The sequence below is a fragment of the Maylandia zebra genome, unplaced genomic scaffold (assembly GCF_041146795.1).
Source record: "Maylandia zebra isolate NMK-2024a unplaced genomic scaffold, Mzebra_GT3a scaffold03, whole genome shotgun sequence".
Classification (NCBI taxonomy): Eukaryota; Metazoa; Chordata; class Actinopteri; order Cichliformes; family Cichlidae; genus Maylandia; species Maylandia zebra.
In genome coordinates this window covers 1,389,569-1,408,193 of record NW_027490033.1, presented here as the reverse complement: position 1 = coordinate 1,408,193, position 18,625 = coordinate 1,389,569, and the positions used below count along the sequence as shown (strand labels likewise).

Genomic DNA, 18,625 nt, shown 5'->3' with positions numbered 1-18,625 from the left:
ATTATTATTATTATTACAAGGTCCACGTTTACGGGAACATCTGCTACAGATATGGGAGAATATTTGATTTCTATTGTAGACAGAAGCCACGGGTGTGTTCAGTCAAACGTTTAGAATAAACTTTGGTCTATAAATGTGTTTCATGATTTATTTTTAACTCCAACTGCTTATTTGTACTATGCTTTCATTTCAGAGTGCAATGAGAAATAAAAAGGATATTTTCAATAAAACTGTCACGATCCTGGGTCTGTGACTCAGTGTTTTCTGTTTTGTATTGTTAATCTTTGATTTCATGATGTATCTTTGTTTATTCTTACGTTTTGGTTCTGTGTTTTATTGTACCTCTAAGTTCAGTCTTTGTATTTCCTGCTTTGTTGTGAAGGTCCGTGTCTCATGTCAGTGTGTTTAGTTTGCGTTTCCTCTGTCTCGTCTTGTCAATCACTCCCAGCTGTGTCCTCCTTCTGTGTCTCATTCCCTCGTTATCCCTCTGTGTATTTAAACCTTGTGTTTGCCTCTGTTAGTTGCTGGTTTGTCTGCGTATCTGTCAGGGTCCTGGGTCTCCTGATCTAGTGGTTTCAGTTCTTTGTGATTTTTGTGTTATGTCAGTTTAGTTTGTGAGTTATTCTATGCTTCCTAGGTTTTGATTCCCTGCCCCCCTTGTTTCTCTGTGCACTCTGTTCTGTGTTTAGTCTTCTCTGTCCATTTGTTCCGCCCTGTGTTGTTGCCTTCTGTGTCTCCCTCTGTGTAACTGTCTATATAGTGATGTGTTGTGGTGCTTTGCTCCCACCCCTTGTGTTCTGTGTTTTCGTCTTCCCTTCGTGTACTTCTTCATATTCGTGTACTATTAGTTTTTAGGTTTTTGCTTAGTTTCCATGCTCACCTTCGCCATTTCTGTTTGTATCACCATGTGATGAATAAACTCACTTGCATCTGAGCTGCCTGCATAAAGGGTCCTTTGATAATTTACACACGGCTCGCAAACCGTGACAAAAACACTGGAAAAATTGGGCTGTTCTAAAACGTTTGACGGGTAGTGTATATATTTAGTTTATATATTTTCTTTATTTATAATAGTTTGTTTTATATTGTAGCAAAGTGTTACTTGGATACTTCTCTATGTGCTTCTTCATGTGCAATTTTGTTGCATTCTGAGCCTTAGAAATTTATTGTGATGAACTGCTGTTAGAATCAAGTTAAATTCTGATAAATCAGACAATTACCTCTCCAGCTGTTGTTACAGTCTTTGTTTATCGGGTCCTTACAGGGTAAAAGATGACGACACCTAAAGAAATCCTTCTGGGGACTTTGGAGGATTTGGGACGTGATGACTTTGAAAAATTTAAGTGGCATCTGAAGAATGGGTCTGTAGAAGGTTTACCAGCAATCCCAGTGAGTAAACTGGAGAATGCAGAGAGGACGGACATAGTAGATCTGATGTTTGATACCTACTCTATCAACACTTTTGAAGTCACTAAAAATCTTTTGGGGAGGATAAACAAGAATGATCTGTTGGAGAATTTAAATAAAACCATCCCAGAACCCACAGGTAAGTCAGGGAATGACTAAACAAAAAATACATAAACAATAAAAACATTAGTTAACATTACACAGGTGCCATTAAAATCCATATAAATAATAAATCCAAAACACTTGCCAACACTTTAAGGAGTGAGAGACTGCAGAAAGCCAACAGTTTGTGTTTTATGCATCTGCACAAATAACCTCCTGTGTACACATGAATATCTGCTCTTTGGGTTGGTTTGATTAAAATGGGACCAGCAGCAGGTTTTCTGCCCATTTTACAGATTTATATTGTCAGATTGGTTTTAGAGCTGTTTTATCAACATAAATGAGGCGACAACAACAGTTTGGGACACGTCACAAATATGATCAAAGTGCTTTCTCTTAAATCTATTTACCAGTTGAAGGTAAAGTTAAAAAAAATGGCTGCCATTTCTTTCTGCTGTTTGGAGACCCAAACAAAAAAATGCCCACACAGTAAATGCTTTTTATTATGGTTTATAAACAGGACACTAAGGTGATTGGTCAAAGGTTGGAGGAAAGCCACAGTTCTCCTTATATGACTGAAATCCACCATTTCAGCTCATGCTTTTTCTTCTGCAGCTTTCTTGGAGATTCCACTTCAGCCTTCTGCTGGCAACGCTCCCATTACCAAGCTTCCCTTAGGCAGCATCATTAGAAGACATAGCATACATTTACACTGCTATGCAGATGACACCCAGCTCCATCTGTCCATGAAGCCAGATAACACACACCAATTAAACTGCAGGAATGTCTTAAAGACATAAAGACCTGGATGGCCACTAACTTTCTGCTTCTTAATTCAGATAAAACTGAGGTTATTGTACTCGGCCCTGAAAATCTTAGAAATATGGTATCTAACCAGATTCTTACTCTGGATGGCATTACCTTGGCCACCAGTAACACTGTGAGGAACCTTGGAGTCATTTTTGACCAGGACATGTCCTTCAACGCACATATTAAACAAACATGTAAGACTGCTTTCTTCCATTTGTGCAACATCTCTAAAGTTAGAAATATCCTGTCTCAGAGTGACACTGAAAAACTAGTTCATGCATTTATTACTTCCAGGCTGGACGACTGTAATTCATTATTATCAGGATGTCCAAAAAACTCACTGAAAAGCCTTCAGCTAATCCATAATGCTGCAGCAAGAGTCCTGACAGGGACTAGAAAGAGAGAGCAGATTTCTCCTGTATCGGCTTCCCTTCATTGGCTTCCTGTTAAATCCAGAATTCAAAATCCTGCTCCTCACATACAAGGTCTTAAATAATCAGGCCCCATCTTATCTTAATGACCTTGTACACTGTAAAAACTGTGACTAGAGGTTACTTAAAAAAGTTATGGCAACAAAGTGACACTTGAAATAATTAAGTAGATTTTAATTTCAAAAGATTTATGTAAAATGTAGAGAAAATGTTAATTAAATTCAAATAGAAAACAAAAGTAGATATTAATAGAATTAAACTGTAAATATGTGTTGGATTTAGGGTCAAAATCTCAAACTGAAGGTTGAAATTGCCCAACTTTACCAAAAAAAATAATTGATATGAAATAAGTCTCTGAGAAAAATTACTTTGAATTTACTAACTATCTGGCAAATGTTTAGTAAAAACTTCCTAAAATATCCATTACAAAGAAATGAAATCTTCTTGTTTTTTCAGTAAAACTCAAATTGGATTCAATAATTTTCCAAATAAACCTTAAAAATAATGACTGAATAATAAGAGAAAATGAAATGAATTTTACTTATTTTCTGAGTAAAATGAATCAATTTCACAAAGAAAACATCAAAACAGTAATTTGTTTTATTGTGGAAAATAAAACACAGTAATTTATAATATAACATTTTTCTGCTCGTATACACTGAATTCTCATCAACAATCTCCTGATCTCCTAAATACATTCCTCTGCTGTAAATTTGTTTTAGTGTCATAAACAGTTTATCACACAGCTTTGTGTACAGAGCAACAGCAACATAAACTGCATGAATGTAAACCAGTTTTGTAAAAAAGAAATTAATCTTTAGATTAGACTGTAATATCAACATGAACCTGAAATTTGAATATCCTTTACCGTTTCCTTTATCTCTGTTACTTATTTATGATTGACAAACAAAAACTTTAGTTTGTCAATCTTTTGTTAAATTGAATCACTCAATATAACTGTAGAACAAAGGTTTTTCACTCATGTACATGGAATATCAATAATGTAAATCAACCTTTTATCCCAATTTGGATGTTTAACCTGAGAAAATCTAAGACACATGTAAGAGGAAGTAACATTTCTACAGCTACAGGACTGCACTTCTGTTAAATTTTAAAGTTGTTTTAAACCAATGTTTTATAGTAACATACACTATAAACAAAGAAAAGCTTCACTAGTGATTCCTCCAATTTGCTGCCTTTCAAACAGAATATTCCTAAGAAACTTGTAGGTAATAAAAAACAAAATTAAAATGAAGAGCACAAATACAGCCTGACACATTGCAGGTCATTTGGGTACGATATGAATAAGATGAAATTAACTTAAAAACTGAAAAGATAGCTGCATCTAACAAAGACAAACCAAAGGTTTTCAGTGAGCTTACTTCCCTTTCATTCTTTCAGAGTCCTCGTTTAAGCCAATAACTTGTTCTTGAGGCTGTTCACTTTTGGTGAGAGCTTAGCACAATCCAGTTCAAGGAAAAGTTTCTGGAATACTTCCAAGGTGTATTTTAGCTCTTTGGGATAGGCAAGATCGACTGCATATGTCAATCCAACCAGCATTGCGCATGCTCTTGGAAAATTGCCCAGAGCAGGCATAACTCTCACACCCTCCAGCACAATGCCAATGTCATCCTCCTCAGATCCAACAGCCTTGATTTTGTAGATTTTCATCCTCTGTTCAGAAAGATCTTGTGACACACCATCCTCATCAGCATCCTGAAACAACAAACACATGGGTTTTCTGACTGTAGTTGCACACATGAAATATTTCCTGGACACATCCTGTAGCTGAATGACAAATAAAACATGATAATGCCTCAAATTATTTGAAACTTGACAAACACATATGAATAACAAAAACAGAATAATGTTTCTACTTCAACACTTACACTGTACTCTTTGATCAGTTGATCAATGGACTCCCCAAGGTACACCATCAAGCACTGAATAACCAGATTTCTGGTTATGTTATTGCTAGGATTGCTTGGTGACTGAAAATGAGCAAGAATTCCAAAAATTACCATCAGATAAGTGACCATTTATTAAGACAAAACTGTGAGAATTGGCAGTATTAAAAAAAACAGTTAAATATCAAATTATCATCACATGGAGCATTATGTGCGATAATTAGCTGATGTTAATGCACATGCCTGGGTGCTGACAGTCAACACAAAGGTATTGTCAACATGCTTGACAGGTTCAATCTTTAAATGTGTCGTTTTAGTAAATTACATTAATTTAGTCATTTAGTTTTTTTATCTAATTTAGTTTATGTTCGTCAGAAAGGGTTTTTCCTTCTTGGGACAAAACAAAAACCCAGCAATACCTGTACTTGTGTTTTTTTGTTTGTTTTTTGTTTGTTTTTTTTACTAAGAATAGACATGTATTTAAAATACAATTAATTAAAACATGAAACCCATAATTGTGTTGTTAATTATATCAGTGACGTCCTGGCGTCCTCTTGCACTGACAAAAACATGCAAACAAATTAGTGGAGCTGTGCACCATGCAAATGAAATTTGACAAAAAAATTCTTTAAATAAAATTCCAAGCTGAAATGTCTGTGGAAAATACCTTGGCTATGATAGCCTGCAACTTCAATCCCATGCTGATCAGGTGAATTTAAGTTGAGGGATCTTCCATTACCTGAAAGGAAAGCAACATTATCATTTTTGACGTTTAGTCAGCTGTGTAAAAACCAAGGAGGAACCCACCCGGGGGATTAATAAAGTTTTATTTTATCTAATCTAATCTAATAACTTTAATCTCAGCCAAACCGATTTACTCACGAACAAATAAAACACTGAAAAAAACCAAACAATAACATTTTTAGGTTGTCTAAGTGACTTATATATTACGTTTAAACTGAGTAGCGAAACCCCGCGGTGATCTGAAAATGATGTGCCGGGAGTTGTGCCGTTCTCAGCGGCTTCAGTAACCCTCGAGCTCCCGGCTTGCTATCGAGCTGGTGGGTAGCAGATGCTCCGAAAACGTCGAAGCACTTTTGCAAACATGCGATATCTTGATAAACCGAGCAGATATTTGATGTTTACACAGCTACTTTCGCGCCTGAAAATATGTTAAAAGTTTATTTTGTGACCCAGAAAGATTACTAAGAGTAATTTTAAAACTTAGTAGCGGCCGCCATTATTGGAAACTGGAGTTCGAAAAACTGACTGTGGCTGACAAAATCACTCACAACTGACCGCAAAACCTTTTCATGAACTTTTAAACGTGGATGAAAGACGTTAAAACTCATCGGAATATACCGTTGATATTTTTTAATACGGTAAAACATGTGGTTAGTTAAAGCTGTTCAGTAACACAGTCGTGAAGGCTTGGAAAGTGACCTTGTGCTAGCAGTCCACTAACTGCCATTTGTGTAAAAATACGATACTATCATTACAGTGATGATTATTAATAAAATTTCGACGTATCATACTGTTTAAAACCTTTACTCAAAACCGATATACGTTATTGTTTAAACCGTGTCTTATATTTGAACAAATTAAGAAGTCTTACCTCTGACAAAATGGAGACGTCCACTCATGAAGCGTGGCACAAAGGATTATGGGCGGAAGTGTACAATGATTAAAATGAAAATGCTTTCATCAGTTAAATCTATTAGATTTCTTAAATTTTTTTAGTACTCAAACATTTTTTTTAAATCTACTCAACAAACCATTGCTGAATTTACCCCAAACAAAACTGTGTAAATTTAAATAACTGAACATCTCAAAATTGTTGAATTTTGCTTAGATTTGATTAAAACTACTCATACACGTTTTTACTGAGTAATAATTACTATTACTCTCCTATTAGATTCTAATTAACCCCAATCACAGTTTTTACAGTGTAGTACCATATCCCCCTATTAGAGCACTTCGCTCTCACACTGCAGGCCTACTTGTTGTTCACAGAGTATTTAAAAGTAGAATGGGAGGCAGAGCCTTCAGTTTTCAGGCCCCAAAAAGATAGTTGGGTTTTTTTCTGTTGTATTATTGTAGGTTCTTTATCTTACAATATAAAGCACATTGGGGTGACTGTTGTTGTTATTTGGAGGAATTAAAAAAAACTTTTATACTTGAAATTCTTTCATTTATTCTACATATTTATTCATTACTGGCTCCATAGTGTTGTTTATGTAATATGTGAAATGTTGCTAGTATTGATTTGGTGCTGTATAAATAAACATAATTAAATCGAATGTGTCTCTATAAAACTTGCCCTCAGTTATAACTAGAGTTGGATGTCTCGAGACCGGTCTCGAGACCACTTTTACGTGGTCTTGGTCTCGTCTTGGTCTCGACGGACTTTTGCTGTTTCGGTCTTGCGTTCTCAAATCGACATAGTGTTCGGGAGATTTGGAGTCAACCATCAGCGGAGCGGGGGGGTGGCTTACTGGGCTTAAGCCCGGGTCATTTTTTCAGAAGCATGGGGTCTTTTGGAGTGTAATTTTTTAGTTAGATGCCTGACTGACAACTGTATAAAACAAAAACAACACACGAAGCACAGAGCGCACCGTCGTAAATTCCCCCTAATTTTGGTATGATCCGAGCTCAGGCACTAGGCGACTGAGCACAGCACCCATGTGAGCCAGGGGGGAGAAGCTGCTGGCTGCGAGTTTGCTGCAGACAGAGGACAGCTTAAGTTTGACCAGGTACCAAAGCAAATCATTCGTACTGAACTAATAATGTAAATATGACGGTGTATCACAAAAGATTGATATCAAACTGATCACTTGGTTGCGTTACTTGCTCTTCGAGTGAATCAACAAATGGCGAAATGAAAAGCCGAACAGCAACAATGCTGTTTCTTTAGAGATTTACATTTCATATTTTCAGTTGTTACCCTCCACGGCTAAACAAACTCTCTAAATCGGTTTCAATTGTGTACTGATGTACACAATCTTAATGTACAACCTTAAACCTGCTGCTGGTCCCATTTTAATCAAACCAATCCAAAGAGCAGATATTCATGTGTACACAGGAGGTTATTTGAAACCAGATATTTACATACACTTTATGGAGAAAACATAAAAACTTTTTTTTACTGTTAAACATCAATTTAGAGTAAACTTTTGTTTTAGATAAATAAATGTTGAAATATCTTTTGAATTAGTTAAATGTCAGAATAAAAAGAGGGAGCTGTCTATTTTAATCACTTTCATCAAATTTAGGAGTACATGTACACTAAGTTTATTGTTAATTAATAAGAAACTCCAGACGATTCGATTCTGAGCTGAAGAAGCTTCTGATAGGTTTGTAGAGTCCATGTGAGTAAGTTTGTGGCACAGCTGTGGATGCATATAAGGCAAAACACAGAGCCTGTTTCTGTGACATGGGAAAATCAAGAGATATCAACCAAAACACCAGAAAAAGAACTGTGGAGCTCCATAAGTGTGGCTCAATTTGAATACAATTTGGTGCCATTTGCAATTAAGAAATACAGATAGTTTCTCTCTTTACTCTTAAAGTTAACAAATATGTTTTTTATATTTATCAATCTAAAAAAATAAACATTTAGTCTGATTTGATGTTACAATTAAAAAGTGTTTGTGTTTTTATCTGAAGAGTACATAAATATGTGGTTTCAACTGTATAGTTGATGATGTTGGTGTTTGGCTTGATTGTCAGCACAAAGAGGGAGAGAGAGAGGAGCAGAGAGGGAGAGAGAGAATGAGGACAGAACAGAGATGAACAAGAGCAGGTGAGACACATGTTAGTCAAATGGTTGTTTGCCAAAACTCATCAGAACATGTATCTAGTACCTAGTGTTTCTTTTTAGATACCATTTGTTACTTTTCAAATTCTATATTTATTACGTTATGCAGGCTTGTTTGCACAACAAGGCTACATAATTATATAAACTTTTCTCAATCTAAATATTGTACTTTGGTAGAATTAAAAAATAAGTGTAGTGCAGGTCTATGATGATTTTTTAGTGTTACTATCATCTAGTTCTGATTCTGGTTCTGTCTTGGTTACTGTTGTAGTCCTGTTTTAATTCCAGATCAGTTCTGGGTCTGGTTGAATTGGGGTTTAGTCCCTGTGTCTTGATACAGGCCCGACTTTGTTCTGCCTTGTTGCTTAATTAAAAAACTAGTTTAAGGTGTCCTGCATATGTATATAGAATAGCATCTGGCTGCAGTTTAAAGACTTTTTTTGTCTCGGTCTTGGTCTTGGTCTCGTCTCAGTCTCGGTCTTGGTCTCGTCTCAACTTGGTCTTGGTCTCGATACCCTCTGGTCTTGGTCTTGTCTTGGTCTCGGATTAGGCGGTCTTGACTACAAGTCTAGTTATAACCCAAGTGTCAGGGCTCAATGGCTCATGAAAAGGAATGGAGTCAAGCACAGAACCAAAAAACGGAGGCTGAGTGACTTTTAACAGAAATGTATTTTACTAGATTTCTTGACGGAGAAAGCTGAATCACGGCTAAATTCAACAGCAAGCGAGGTATTATGAGAAGTGCAGAGCTGAGGCCAGAACATAAGCTGAGGCAGGTCAAAGGAACAACAGGGGCAGAATCGGGCGAATAGAAACTATCCAGGATCACTGGAACAAAGGAGATAATAATCAGAGTGGTCCACAGTGTAGTGAATGAGTCCAAGATTTAAAAACTAAGAGGTGTTACGTGGCTGCAGGTGGAGATCAGCTGGAGGAGGAGATGAATTAAATCTGGGTACAGAGTGAGATGTGGGTGCACAGGGAGGCAGGCAGGTGAGGATGGCAGTTTGCAAGAGGGAGTTTTCCCAGCAGTGGCAGGGCAGAATCCTGAGGCGTGACTTATGGCGAGAGTTGGAAGATGTATCCAGGTGCCGACTAGGGAACAGGAAAAGAGGGTTATGCGAAACAAGCTGAGGAGCACAAGACAAAATGTGAGGCAGAGAACTGACTGTGGTAAGCAGACAATCTGGAGAAGGTTCATTGTGAGTGCTGCTCATAGATACTGCCGGAGTAATTGGCAACAGGTGAGGAGCAGGGAGGAGTGAGGAGGGCTCCACCCAGGGGAGGAGAGCTGATGCTGTGGAAAGTTACTCAGACTCACTCGGATCATGACACCAAGAGTCCAGTGAACTGAACACATAACCACAGTAACCAGAATGCAGTTTTCTCATTTGTGTCATTTGCTGTTTATTCATGCAGAGATTCTCACTGAGTGTCAGCTCAAACTCAAGTCAGACCTGAAGCAGAAGTTCCAGTGTGTGCTCGAGGGGATTTCTACAACAGAAAACCCGACCCTCCTGAGTCAGATCTACACAGAGCTCTACATCACAGGGGGAGGGACTGCAGAGGTCAATGATGAACATGAGGTCAGACAGATTGAAACAGCATCCAGGAAACCAGACAGACCAGAAACAACCATCAGACAAGAAGACATCTTTAAACTCCCACCTGGAAGAGATAAACCAATCAGAACAGTGCTGACAATGGGAGTGGCTGGCATTGGGAAAACAGTCCTAACACAGAAGTTCACTCTGGACTGGGCTGAAGACAAAGCCAACCAGGACATCCAGTTCATGTTTCCATTCACTTTCAGAGAGCTGAATCTGCTGAAAGAGGAAAAGTTCAGCTTGGTGGAACTTGTTCATCACTTCTTCACTGAAACCAAAGAAGCAGGAATCTACATCTTTGAAGACTTCCAGGTTGTGTTCATCTTTGATGGTCTGGATGAGTGTCGACCTCCTCTGGACTTCCACAAAACTACAATCCTGACTGACCCTAGAAAGTCCACCTCAGTGGATGTGCTGCTGATAAACCTCATCAGGGGGAAACTGCTTCCCTCTGCTCGCCTCTGGATAACCACACGACCTGCAGCAGCCAATCAGATCCCAGACTGTGTTGGCGTGGTGACAGAGGTCAGAGGGTTCACTGACCCACAGAAGGAGGAGTACTTCAGGAAGAGATTCAGAGATGAGGAGCAGGCCAGCAGCATCATCTCCCACATCAAGACATCACGAAGCCTCCACATCATGTGCCACATCCCAGTCTTCTGCTGGATCACTGCTACAGTTCTGGAGTTTGTCATGAAGAACAAAGAGAGCGAAGATCTGCCTAAGACTCTCACAGAGCTCTACCTACGCCTTGTGCTATTTCACCTAAAAACGAAGGACATCAAGTATGATGGAGGAGCTGAGACAGAGTCATGCAGGAAGATCATTGAGTCTCTGGGAAAACTGGCCTTTGATCAGCTGCAGAAAGGAAACCTGATCTTCTATGAATCAGACCTGACAGAGTGTGGCATCGATATCAGAGCAGCCTCAGTGTACTCAGGAGTGTTCACACAGATCTTTAAAGCTGATGAGTGCCACATGTTCAACAACGTTGTTTACTGTTTCATCCATCTGAGCATTCAGGAGTTCTTTGCTGCTCTTCATGTCTATCTGACCTTCATCAACTCTGGAGTCAACCTGCTTAAGAAGCAATCTCCTCTCTTTAAAATCTTCCAGAAAACACTTACTGTAAAAGACTTCTACCAGAGTGCTGTGGACAAAGCCTTAGAGAGTCCAAATGGCCACCTGGACTTGTTCCTCCGCTTCCTCCTGGGTCTTTCACTGCAGACCAATCAGGATCTCCTATGCATGCTGACACAGACAGGAAGTAGCTCACAGACCAATCAGGAAACAGTTCACTACATCAAGAAGAAGCTCAGTGGGAAACTGTCTGCAGAGAAAAGCATCAACCTGTTCCACTGTCTGAATGAACTGGATGATCGTTCTCTAGTGGAGGAGATCCAACAGTCCCTGAGATCAGGACGTCTCTCCACAGATCAACTGTCTCCTGCTCAGTGGTCGGCTCTGGTCTTCATCTTACTGTCATCAGATCTGGATGAGTTCGACCTGAAGAAATACTCCCGTTCAGAGAAGGCATTGTTGAAGCTGCTGCCAGTGGTCAAAGCATCCAAGAAAGTGCTGTAAGTGAATCTATGAACAAATATGTTTAATAATGCTAGATGAATAAAAGAATATGTCTCCATTGTTATTCTTCCTCAGGCTGAGTCGTTGTGCACTCTCAGAAAGAAGCTTTGAAGCTTTGTCTGAAATTCTCAGCTCCCCATCCAATCATCTGAGAGAGCTGGACCTGAGCTGGAACTACCTGCAGGATTCAGGATTGGATTTGCTGTGTGTTGGACTAAAGAGTCCTGACTGTAAACTTGAAACTCTCAGGTAAGGATACAGACGTTTTGACACTTTTTGACTCTTAAATCTGTAAGTTTATCTTGATGCGGACGTTCAAAGTCCGCACAATTTTCCTTTTAAGTTCCTGAGTTTATATTTTTGACTGTCAGGTTGTCTGGACAGATGTTTTTATTTTATTTTGTTTTTTTTACTTGTCCCTAAAGTCAGAACTAAACCCACATGTAGATGACTTTCTGTTACTGGAGCAGCCTTCCTGAAGACAGCAGTGTGTTTTCATGCTTTTAAAGCCAAACTCACCTTTCTGACCTGGCTTTCATTTATTATCTATTTTTGTTTGTTTATTATATATTTATTTCTACTGTTTAACTACTGCTCACATCTTTTATCCTCCTTTTTAATTGTTCATTTCTTTTTACCCAGTGTTTCTATATTGCACTTTGTATTTGTCATCTATATTTATCATGCACTACTTTGCTCATTTATTGTTTGGTTTTAATGTTATTAAATTTCGGTTCTTTTGGTATTCGTTATGGCCAAAAAGACACGGCTCAAAAGTGGTCTTTTTACTTTTTAAGTTATTAAATTTGTAACTGTAGTGATTTGTGTGTGTGACAGAGAGGCACTGCCAGGGATTTTTGACACAAGTTGTTCTTGTAAAATCAGTCTGTGAAGGTTCTCAGACATCCAGGTCATCGTAGTCTAAGGAGCTTGGAAAGAAAAGCGTCTGGACTTCTTTAAGTTTCCTTGAAGATGTTTCACCTCTTATGAGAGAAGCGTCTTCAGTTCTAAGGGTCAAATGGTGGAGTGGGGCAGTCAGTGAAAGGGCAATGGTGGTGGCTCAGGGTTTGTATGTTTGGGGGGTTCAGAGGGAAAAGATGAATGCAGGTCTGGAGTTGGTGTGTGAGAGCAGGGAGTGAATCTGATCAAACATGAGTGTCATGAAGCCTGTTTGCAGTTATTTGCACTGTTTTCCACTCTGGATGTTGTTTCTGTTCAGCTGTGAGTATAAAAGGCTCCATTCTACAACCTGTTTGTGTTAGTTGTTCAATAGAAACATTATTTTGTGCTGATGTTGCACTTCTTTTATTCACAACCAGAGTTTTTGAAGTCTGCATCAAACTGATTTAAATGACTTTTGAATATTACTTTAAATACTTAGATTTAAAGTTCTGAAAAAAGTTTAAATACAAAGATCAGTATTGTCTAATGTTTTGGCTGCAGTGTGTTTTTGCAGACAGGTATAACAGAACAGCTTTAGTGTTTAGATTTTTTAAACTTGAGTATGAACTTATACAAAATGCAGCAAGATATTAAAAAAAAAGTGGCATCGTTCCATCTCTGCTTTGATTAGAGACACAGCTCTAATCAAAGAGGTGGTCCGCTTGCCTCCGCCCCAGAGAGAAGGGTTACATCTCCTGGGTTTAGGTGTTTTCCAATTTGTCATCATTTTGAAAAGTTTACATTTCTTCAGTGTTGAGCAGCAGAAATGAGACTTTCCTGTCAGAGGTCATTTTTGAAAAAATGAGGTAAATCAACCATGAAAACCATGAATCAACATGTGAACATGAGCTGATGCTGCTGAAGTGAAGCAAAGTTACAGAGGTTTGATTACAGACACAGCTGAGAGTTTGTAATCTGTCATCATTTTAAAAAGTTTCCATGGAACAGCAGAAATGAGGCTTTACTGTCAGAGGCCGACAGCACTGAACACAACAGCAGACTGGTGGCTAATAAACAGTGAATGATGCAGAAACAGATGTTTGAAGCTGTTCTTGGAGTACACTGAGAGAGAGAGAGCTGTGCAGGCAGGAACAGCCAAAGTCAGAGAGAATTCATGAGCATATTGATCAAACGTGAAGCAGAGTTTGGATCTTCTTTTGCTGCTGCTTCACTCAGTTTTGGTTGGAGACAGATGAAACCTGCAGCTTCAGGATCTGTGAGCTGTCCACTTTCAGCCCCGACGGCGTGTCCGTGTACGTGCCGTCGAGTGAACGATCCACGCTCTGTGTTTCCATCTTTGTGTGTTTAGCTGCTCTCATTTACTGTTTTAGCTGTTTGCTGCTTGTTGAAATAGTTTGTGAGCTTTAACCTGAGATTCTGGCAAAATACATTTATATGAAACATCGATTCAGGATTGAATGAATCAACATCGTTTTATTCAAATTAAAACCATTCAAATGGGAACATGAATTTTTTACAGCCGCCTCTAATGCTGGGTAATGTCAGCTGGTCCATGTGCAGCTGGCTGTGAGGCTCAGGGAGCGTCTACAAAGTGCAACACTGAAAGAACATCATCCATAAATATTGAGTAAGAACTGGACTCTCATACAGCGAGACTCAAATGCCTTTAAACATCAGCTTATCCTGCTGATCCAAGTCCAACACTGAGTTTGTAAAAACATGTTTGTCAATCATTTTGTTTGGTTTCTGAGGAAAAAGATTCAATAACTTGCTGCTAATACACAACATTTCATCATATTTCCTCATAACCCTCTTTTGTCTGACCATTTGATCCCATTTGAATTTGCAATAAAGGATCCACAGAGTTTGGTGACAATAATGACAGTAGATGTTTGTGTGAAAGTGCTGGAAGCAAATGAGTGTGTGATGTTCTTTCAGTGTTGCACTTTGTAGACGCTCCCTGAGCACTGGTCTCACAGCCAGCTGCACATAGAGACCAGTGTTGTTAGTCCAGGTCAGAAGATGACTTGTTGGAATGAAAATGAGCTTGTAGTTTTTCTGCTTTAATAATGTGACTGGAAAAAGGTGTTGGACTTCAAATATGTCCATTTCTGTCACACTTCACCTTTAAAAGTGAAGCCATGTGGTTCCTGGAAGGAAAAACACGACTTTTTCAAGTCTTTGTCCTGTTTTTATGAGAAATGTACGACTTTAATGTTCTTTTTTTTTTTTAACTAAATTTTTATTATAATTTACAACATTGCAACTTGTACTTGTCAGTGTTCACAAGTAGGACAGTTACAGGAACAGCAATGCAGAAATGTAGGTTAAAATAAGAACTGCAATTAGGAAGCACAAAACAAAACTGGGAAGCAAAACAAAACCCAAGCAAGCAAACAAACAAACAGACAACAACAAAAACAAAAAGAAAACAAAAACTTTATGTAATATTAAATAACATGTGACAAACTTAGCCATAAATGAACAAAACGAAAGAGACCTATGCTAAATTATTGAAACAGTAAAGCATGTATGGGTCGCCAACGCTCAGTAAACAATTCTCTCTGAATCCGCAGAGCAGATGTTATTTCCTCCATCTGGTAAATTTATCTTGCTTTATCAATCCACATATTATATGAAGGTGGGTCAAGATTCAGCCATTTAATAGTGATACACTTTAGTGCTGCTGTAAGATTCTTAAGAGATACGTTTTATTGTTTCCCGCAAAACCCTTTGGTAAGACTCCTAAAATGGCTAACTGTTGGTCTTTGTATTGTTGGAAAACTGTACTGAGAACTTTAAATATGTCATTCCAAAGTGAGCAGATTTTTGGGCATGACCAGAATATATGTGAGTGGGTTCCTAAAGAAGTACCACAATTTCGCCAGCAGGTGTCAGGATTTGTAGGCTTCATTTTGGCAATTATCTCTGGGGTTCTAAAATATCTCATGGCCACCTTCCATTTAAATTCTCTCCACAGCCCAGAATTAGTCACCAGATGGGCTTCACCGAACACCTCTTCCCAGGTGTCCTCTGAGATTTGAGTGCCAGTCTCAGCTTCCCACCTTGCCTTAATATCCAAAGTTGCATTTGTATTGAAACTCATAAATGCGTTATAAAAATGACTGATTAATTTTGGGGAGGAATTACTTTGAAATGTTTTTAGAAATATTTCCTCAATGGGTGAGGGCTCCAAAACTTGCCTCCATTCTTTATGTTTTGTCAAAAAGCTTCTTAGCTGCAGAAATCTAAAAAAGTCAGAAGAAGGAAGCCGAAACTGACCTCAACTGTTCAAATGAGCTCAGGTGCCCATTCCTCACAACATGACAAAGTTGATGAAGCCCGCTATGTGACCATGCTCTGAAGCCAGAGTCTTCCACAATAGGAGAAAAACCCTGCAGGGAGGAGAGCCTTGATAACATTGAAATTTCTTTTGGAAGACCAAATGATTGTTTGATTCTACGCCAAATCTTTAGTGTGACCCTCGTCCGTTCCCCCATATGCACATTTTTAATTGAAATGTTAGAACAAAGCAGGGATTCCAATGATCTTTCGCACATTGTCTTCTCAATGTTTAGCCACTGAGTTTCAGACAAATCCCGCACCCATACAGTCACGGGTCTCATCTGAGCTGCCCAGAAATAATATTTCAGGTTTGGAACAGCCAATCCCCCCTGCAGGTTTGACAGTTTTAATCTTTGGAACTTGATCCTTGGGCGTTTGCTTTGCCATATAAATTTGGAAAAAAGTTTATCTAAATTATCAAATGTAGAGTTGGGAATGTTAATAGGCAGCATTTGAAAAAGGTCTAGAAGTCTTGGCAATACATTCATACGTATACTCTCGATCCGACCCAAGAAAGACAGAGGCAGGACTGTCCATCTCTCTAAATCTTTTTTTATTTTTGCAACTATAACTTCATAATTTACTTTAAACAAGTCTGATAATGAGTGAGGAATTTGAATTCCTAAATACTTGATACCTTCGTTTGGCCATTTAAAGCCACATCGCTCCTTGAATGTTAGTGAAATGTTTCCTCCTATATCCATTGCCAATGTTTTGTCAATATTAACTGTGTAACCAGAGAGGTAAACGTATGTACTAATAATTTCTTTTAAATGAGGTAAACTGACTGCAGGATTTGAAATGTATAAAAGTACATCGTCTGCATAGATGGACAATTTATGCTGTTCTCCATTAATTGAAAGGCCCTGAATTTCATGTTCTGATCACCACCTGCACTCATGTATATATCTATCTACTTAGCACTTTTAATTCTTATTCTTATTTTTATTTTAATGTCTATTTTAGCGTAATTTATGACAGTATGTTTGCACTGAAGCACCGCAGCAATTTCCTAATGTTGTAAACCTGCTCAACATTTGGCAATAAAACCCTTTCTGATTCTGATTCTGATTCATCTCTAATCAGAATCAGAATACTTTATTGATCCCTGGGGGAAATTATTTTTTTGTTACAGTGCTCCATTATAAACCAACATAAACCAACATTAAGACAAGACAGACAATATGCTAACTAAGAATAGTACAATATATACATATTAGGGGTGCAACGATACACAAAATTCACGGTTCGGTTCGGTTCGATACTTTGGTGTCACGGTTCGATATTTTTTCGATACAAAAAGAAATGTTCATGCCTTTTTAATTTGTCATTTATTAAAATTATAAATATATATTTTAACTCAAAAGTACAGTTTTTAAATTTAACCCTAACCCTTGTGCGTGTTTTTTATTTTGACAGCGAATGCGCACCTGGGGACCACTTATGTGCAGCCCTGGTTACAGTGGGGCAAAAAAGTATTTAGTCAGCCACCGATTGTGCAAGTTCCCCCACTTAAAATGATGACAGAGGTCAGTAATTTGCACCAGAGATACACTTCAACTGTGAGAGACAGAATGTGAAAAAAAAATCCATGAATTCACATGGTAGGATTTGTAAAGAATTTATTCGTAAATTAGGGTGGAAAATAAGTATTTGGTCACCTCAAACAAGGAAAATCTCTGGCTCTCACAGACCTGTAACGTCTTCTGTAAGAAGCTTTTCTGTCCCCCACTCGTTACCTGTATGAATGGCACCTGTTTGAACTCATCATCTGTATAAAAGACACCTGTCCACAGCCTCAAACAGTCAGACTCCAAACTCTGCCATGGCCAAGACCAAAGAGCTTTCGAAGGACACCAGGAAAAGTATTGTAGACCTGCACCAGACTGGGAAGAGTGAATCTACAATAGGCAAGCAGCTTGGTGTGAAAAAATCAACTGTGGGAACAATCATCAGAAAATGGAAGACATACAAGACCACTGATAATCTCCCTCGATCTGGGGCTCCACGCAAGATCTCATCCCGTGGGGTCAAAATGATCATGAGAACGGTGAGCAAAGATCCCAGAACCACACGGGGGGACCTGGTGAATGACCTGCAGAAAGCTGGGACCAAAGTAACAAAGGTCACCATCAGTAACACACTACAACGGCAGGGAATCAAATCCCGCAGTGTCAGACGTGTTCCGCTGCTGAAGCCAGTGCATGTCCAGGCCCGTCTGAAGTTTGCCAGAGAGCACATGGATGATACAGCAGAGGATTGGGAGAATGTCATGTGGTCAGATGAAACCAAAGTAGAACTTTTTGGTATAAACTCAACTCGTCGTGTTTGGAGGAAGAAGAATACTGAGTTGCATCCCAAGAACACCATACCTACTGTGAAGCATGGGGGTGGAAACATCATGCTATGGGGCTGTTTTTCTGCCAAGGGGACAGGACGACTGATCCGTGTTAAGGACAGAATGAATGGGGCCATGTATCGTGAGATTTTGAGCCAAAACCTCCTTCCATCAGTGAGAACTTTGAAGATGAAACGAGGCTGGGTCTTCCAACATGACAATGATCCAAAACACACCGCCTGGGCAACAAAGGAGTGGCTCCGTAAGAAGCATTTGAAAGTCCTGGAGTGGCCTAGCCAGTCTCCAGACCTCAACCCCATAGAAAATCTGTGGCGGGAGTTGAAAGTCTGTGTTGCTCGGCGACAGCCCCAAAA

At 38.8% G+C, this 18,625-nt stretch overlaps 2 protein-coding genes across 2 annotated transcripts in view; both read left to right on the top strand.

Moving 5' to 3' along the window:
* LOC112432436 (protein NLRC3) overlaps positions 1-18,625 on the top strand; it is a 3,307,575-nt gene that overhangs the window by 1,973,248 nt on the left and 1,315,702 nt on the right. The window lies entirely within an intron of this gene.
* On the top strand, positions 1,187-11,751 carry LOC143415758 (NLR family CARD domain-containing protein 3-like). Its single transcript, XM_076881181.1, has 2 exons — positions 1,187-1,546; positions 9,894-11,751. Exons 1-2 carry the CDS (start codon positions 1,273-1,275, stop codon positions 11,663-11,665), a joined length of 2,046 nt encoding a protein of 681 aa, XP_076737296.1. The 5' UTR covers positions 1,187-1,272; the 3' UTR covers positions 11,666-11,751.

Excerpts from the sequence above, each read along its gene's own strand:
- LOC143415758 (XM_076881181.1), top strand. The coding sequence starts at position 1,273 with ATGACGACACCTAAAGAAATCCTTCTGGGGACTTTGGAGGATTTGGGA. Across the intron at positions 1,547-9,893 it reads AACCATCCCAGAACCCACAG|AGATTCTCACTGAGTGTCAG; the intron begins GTAAGTCAGGGA and ends TTATTCATGCAG.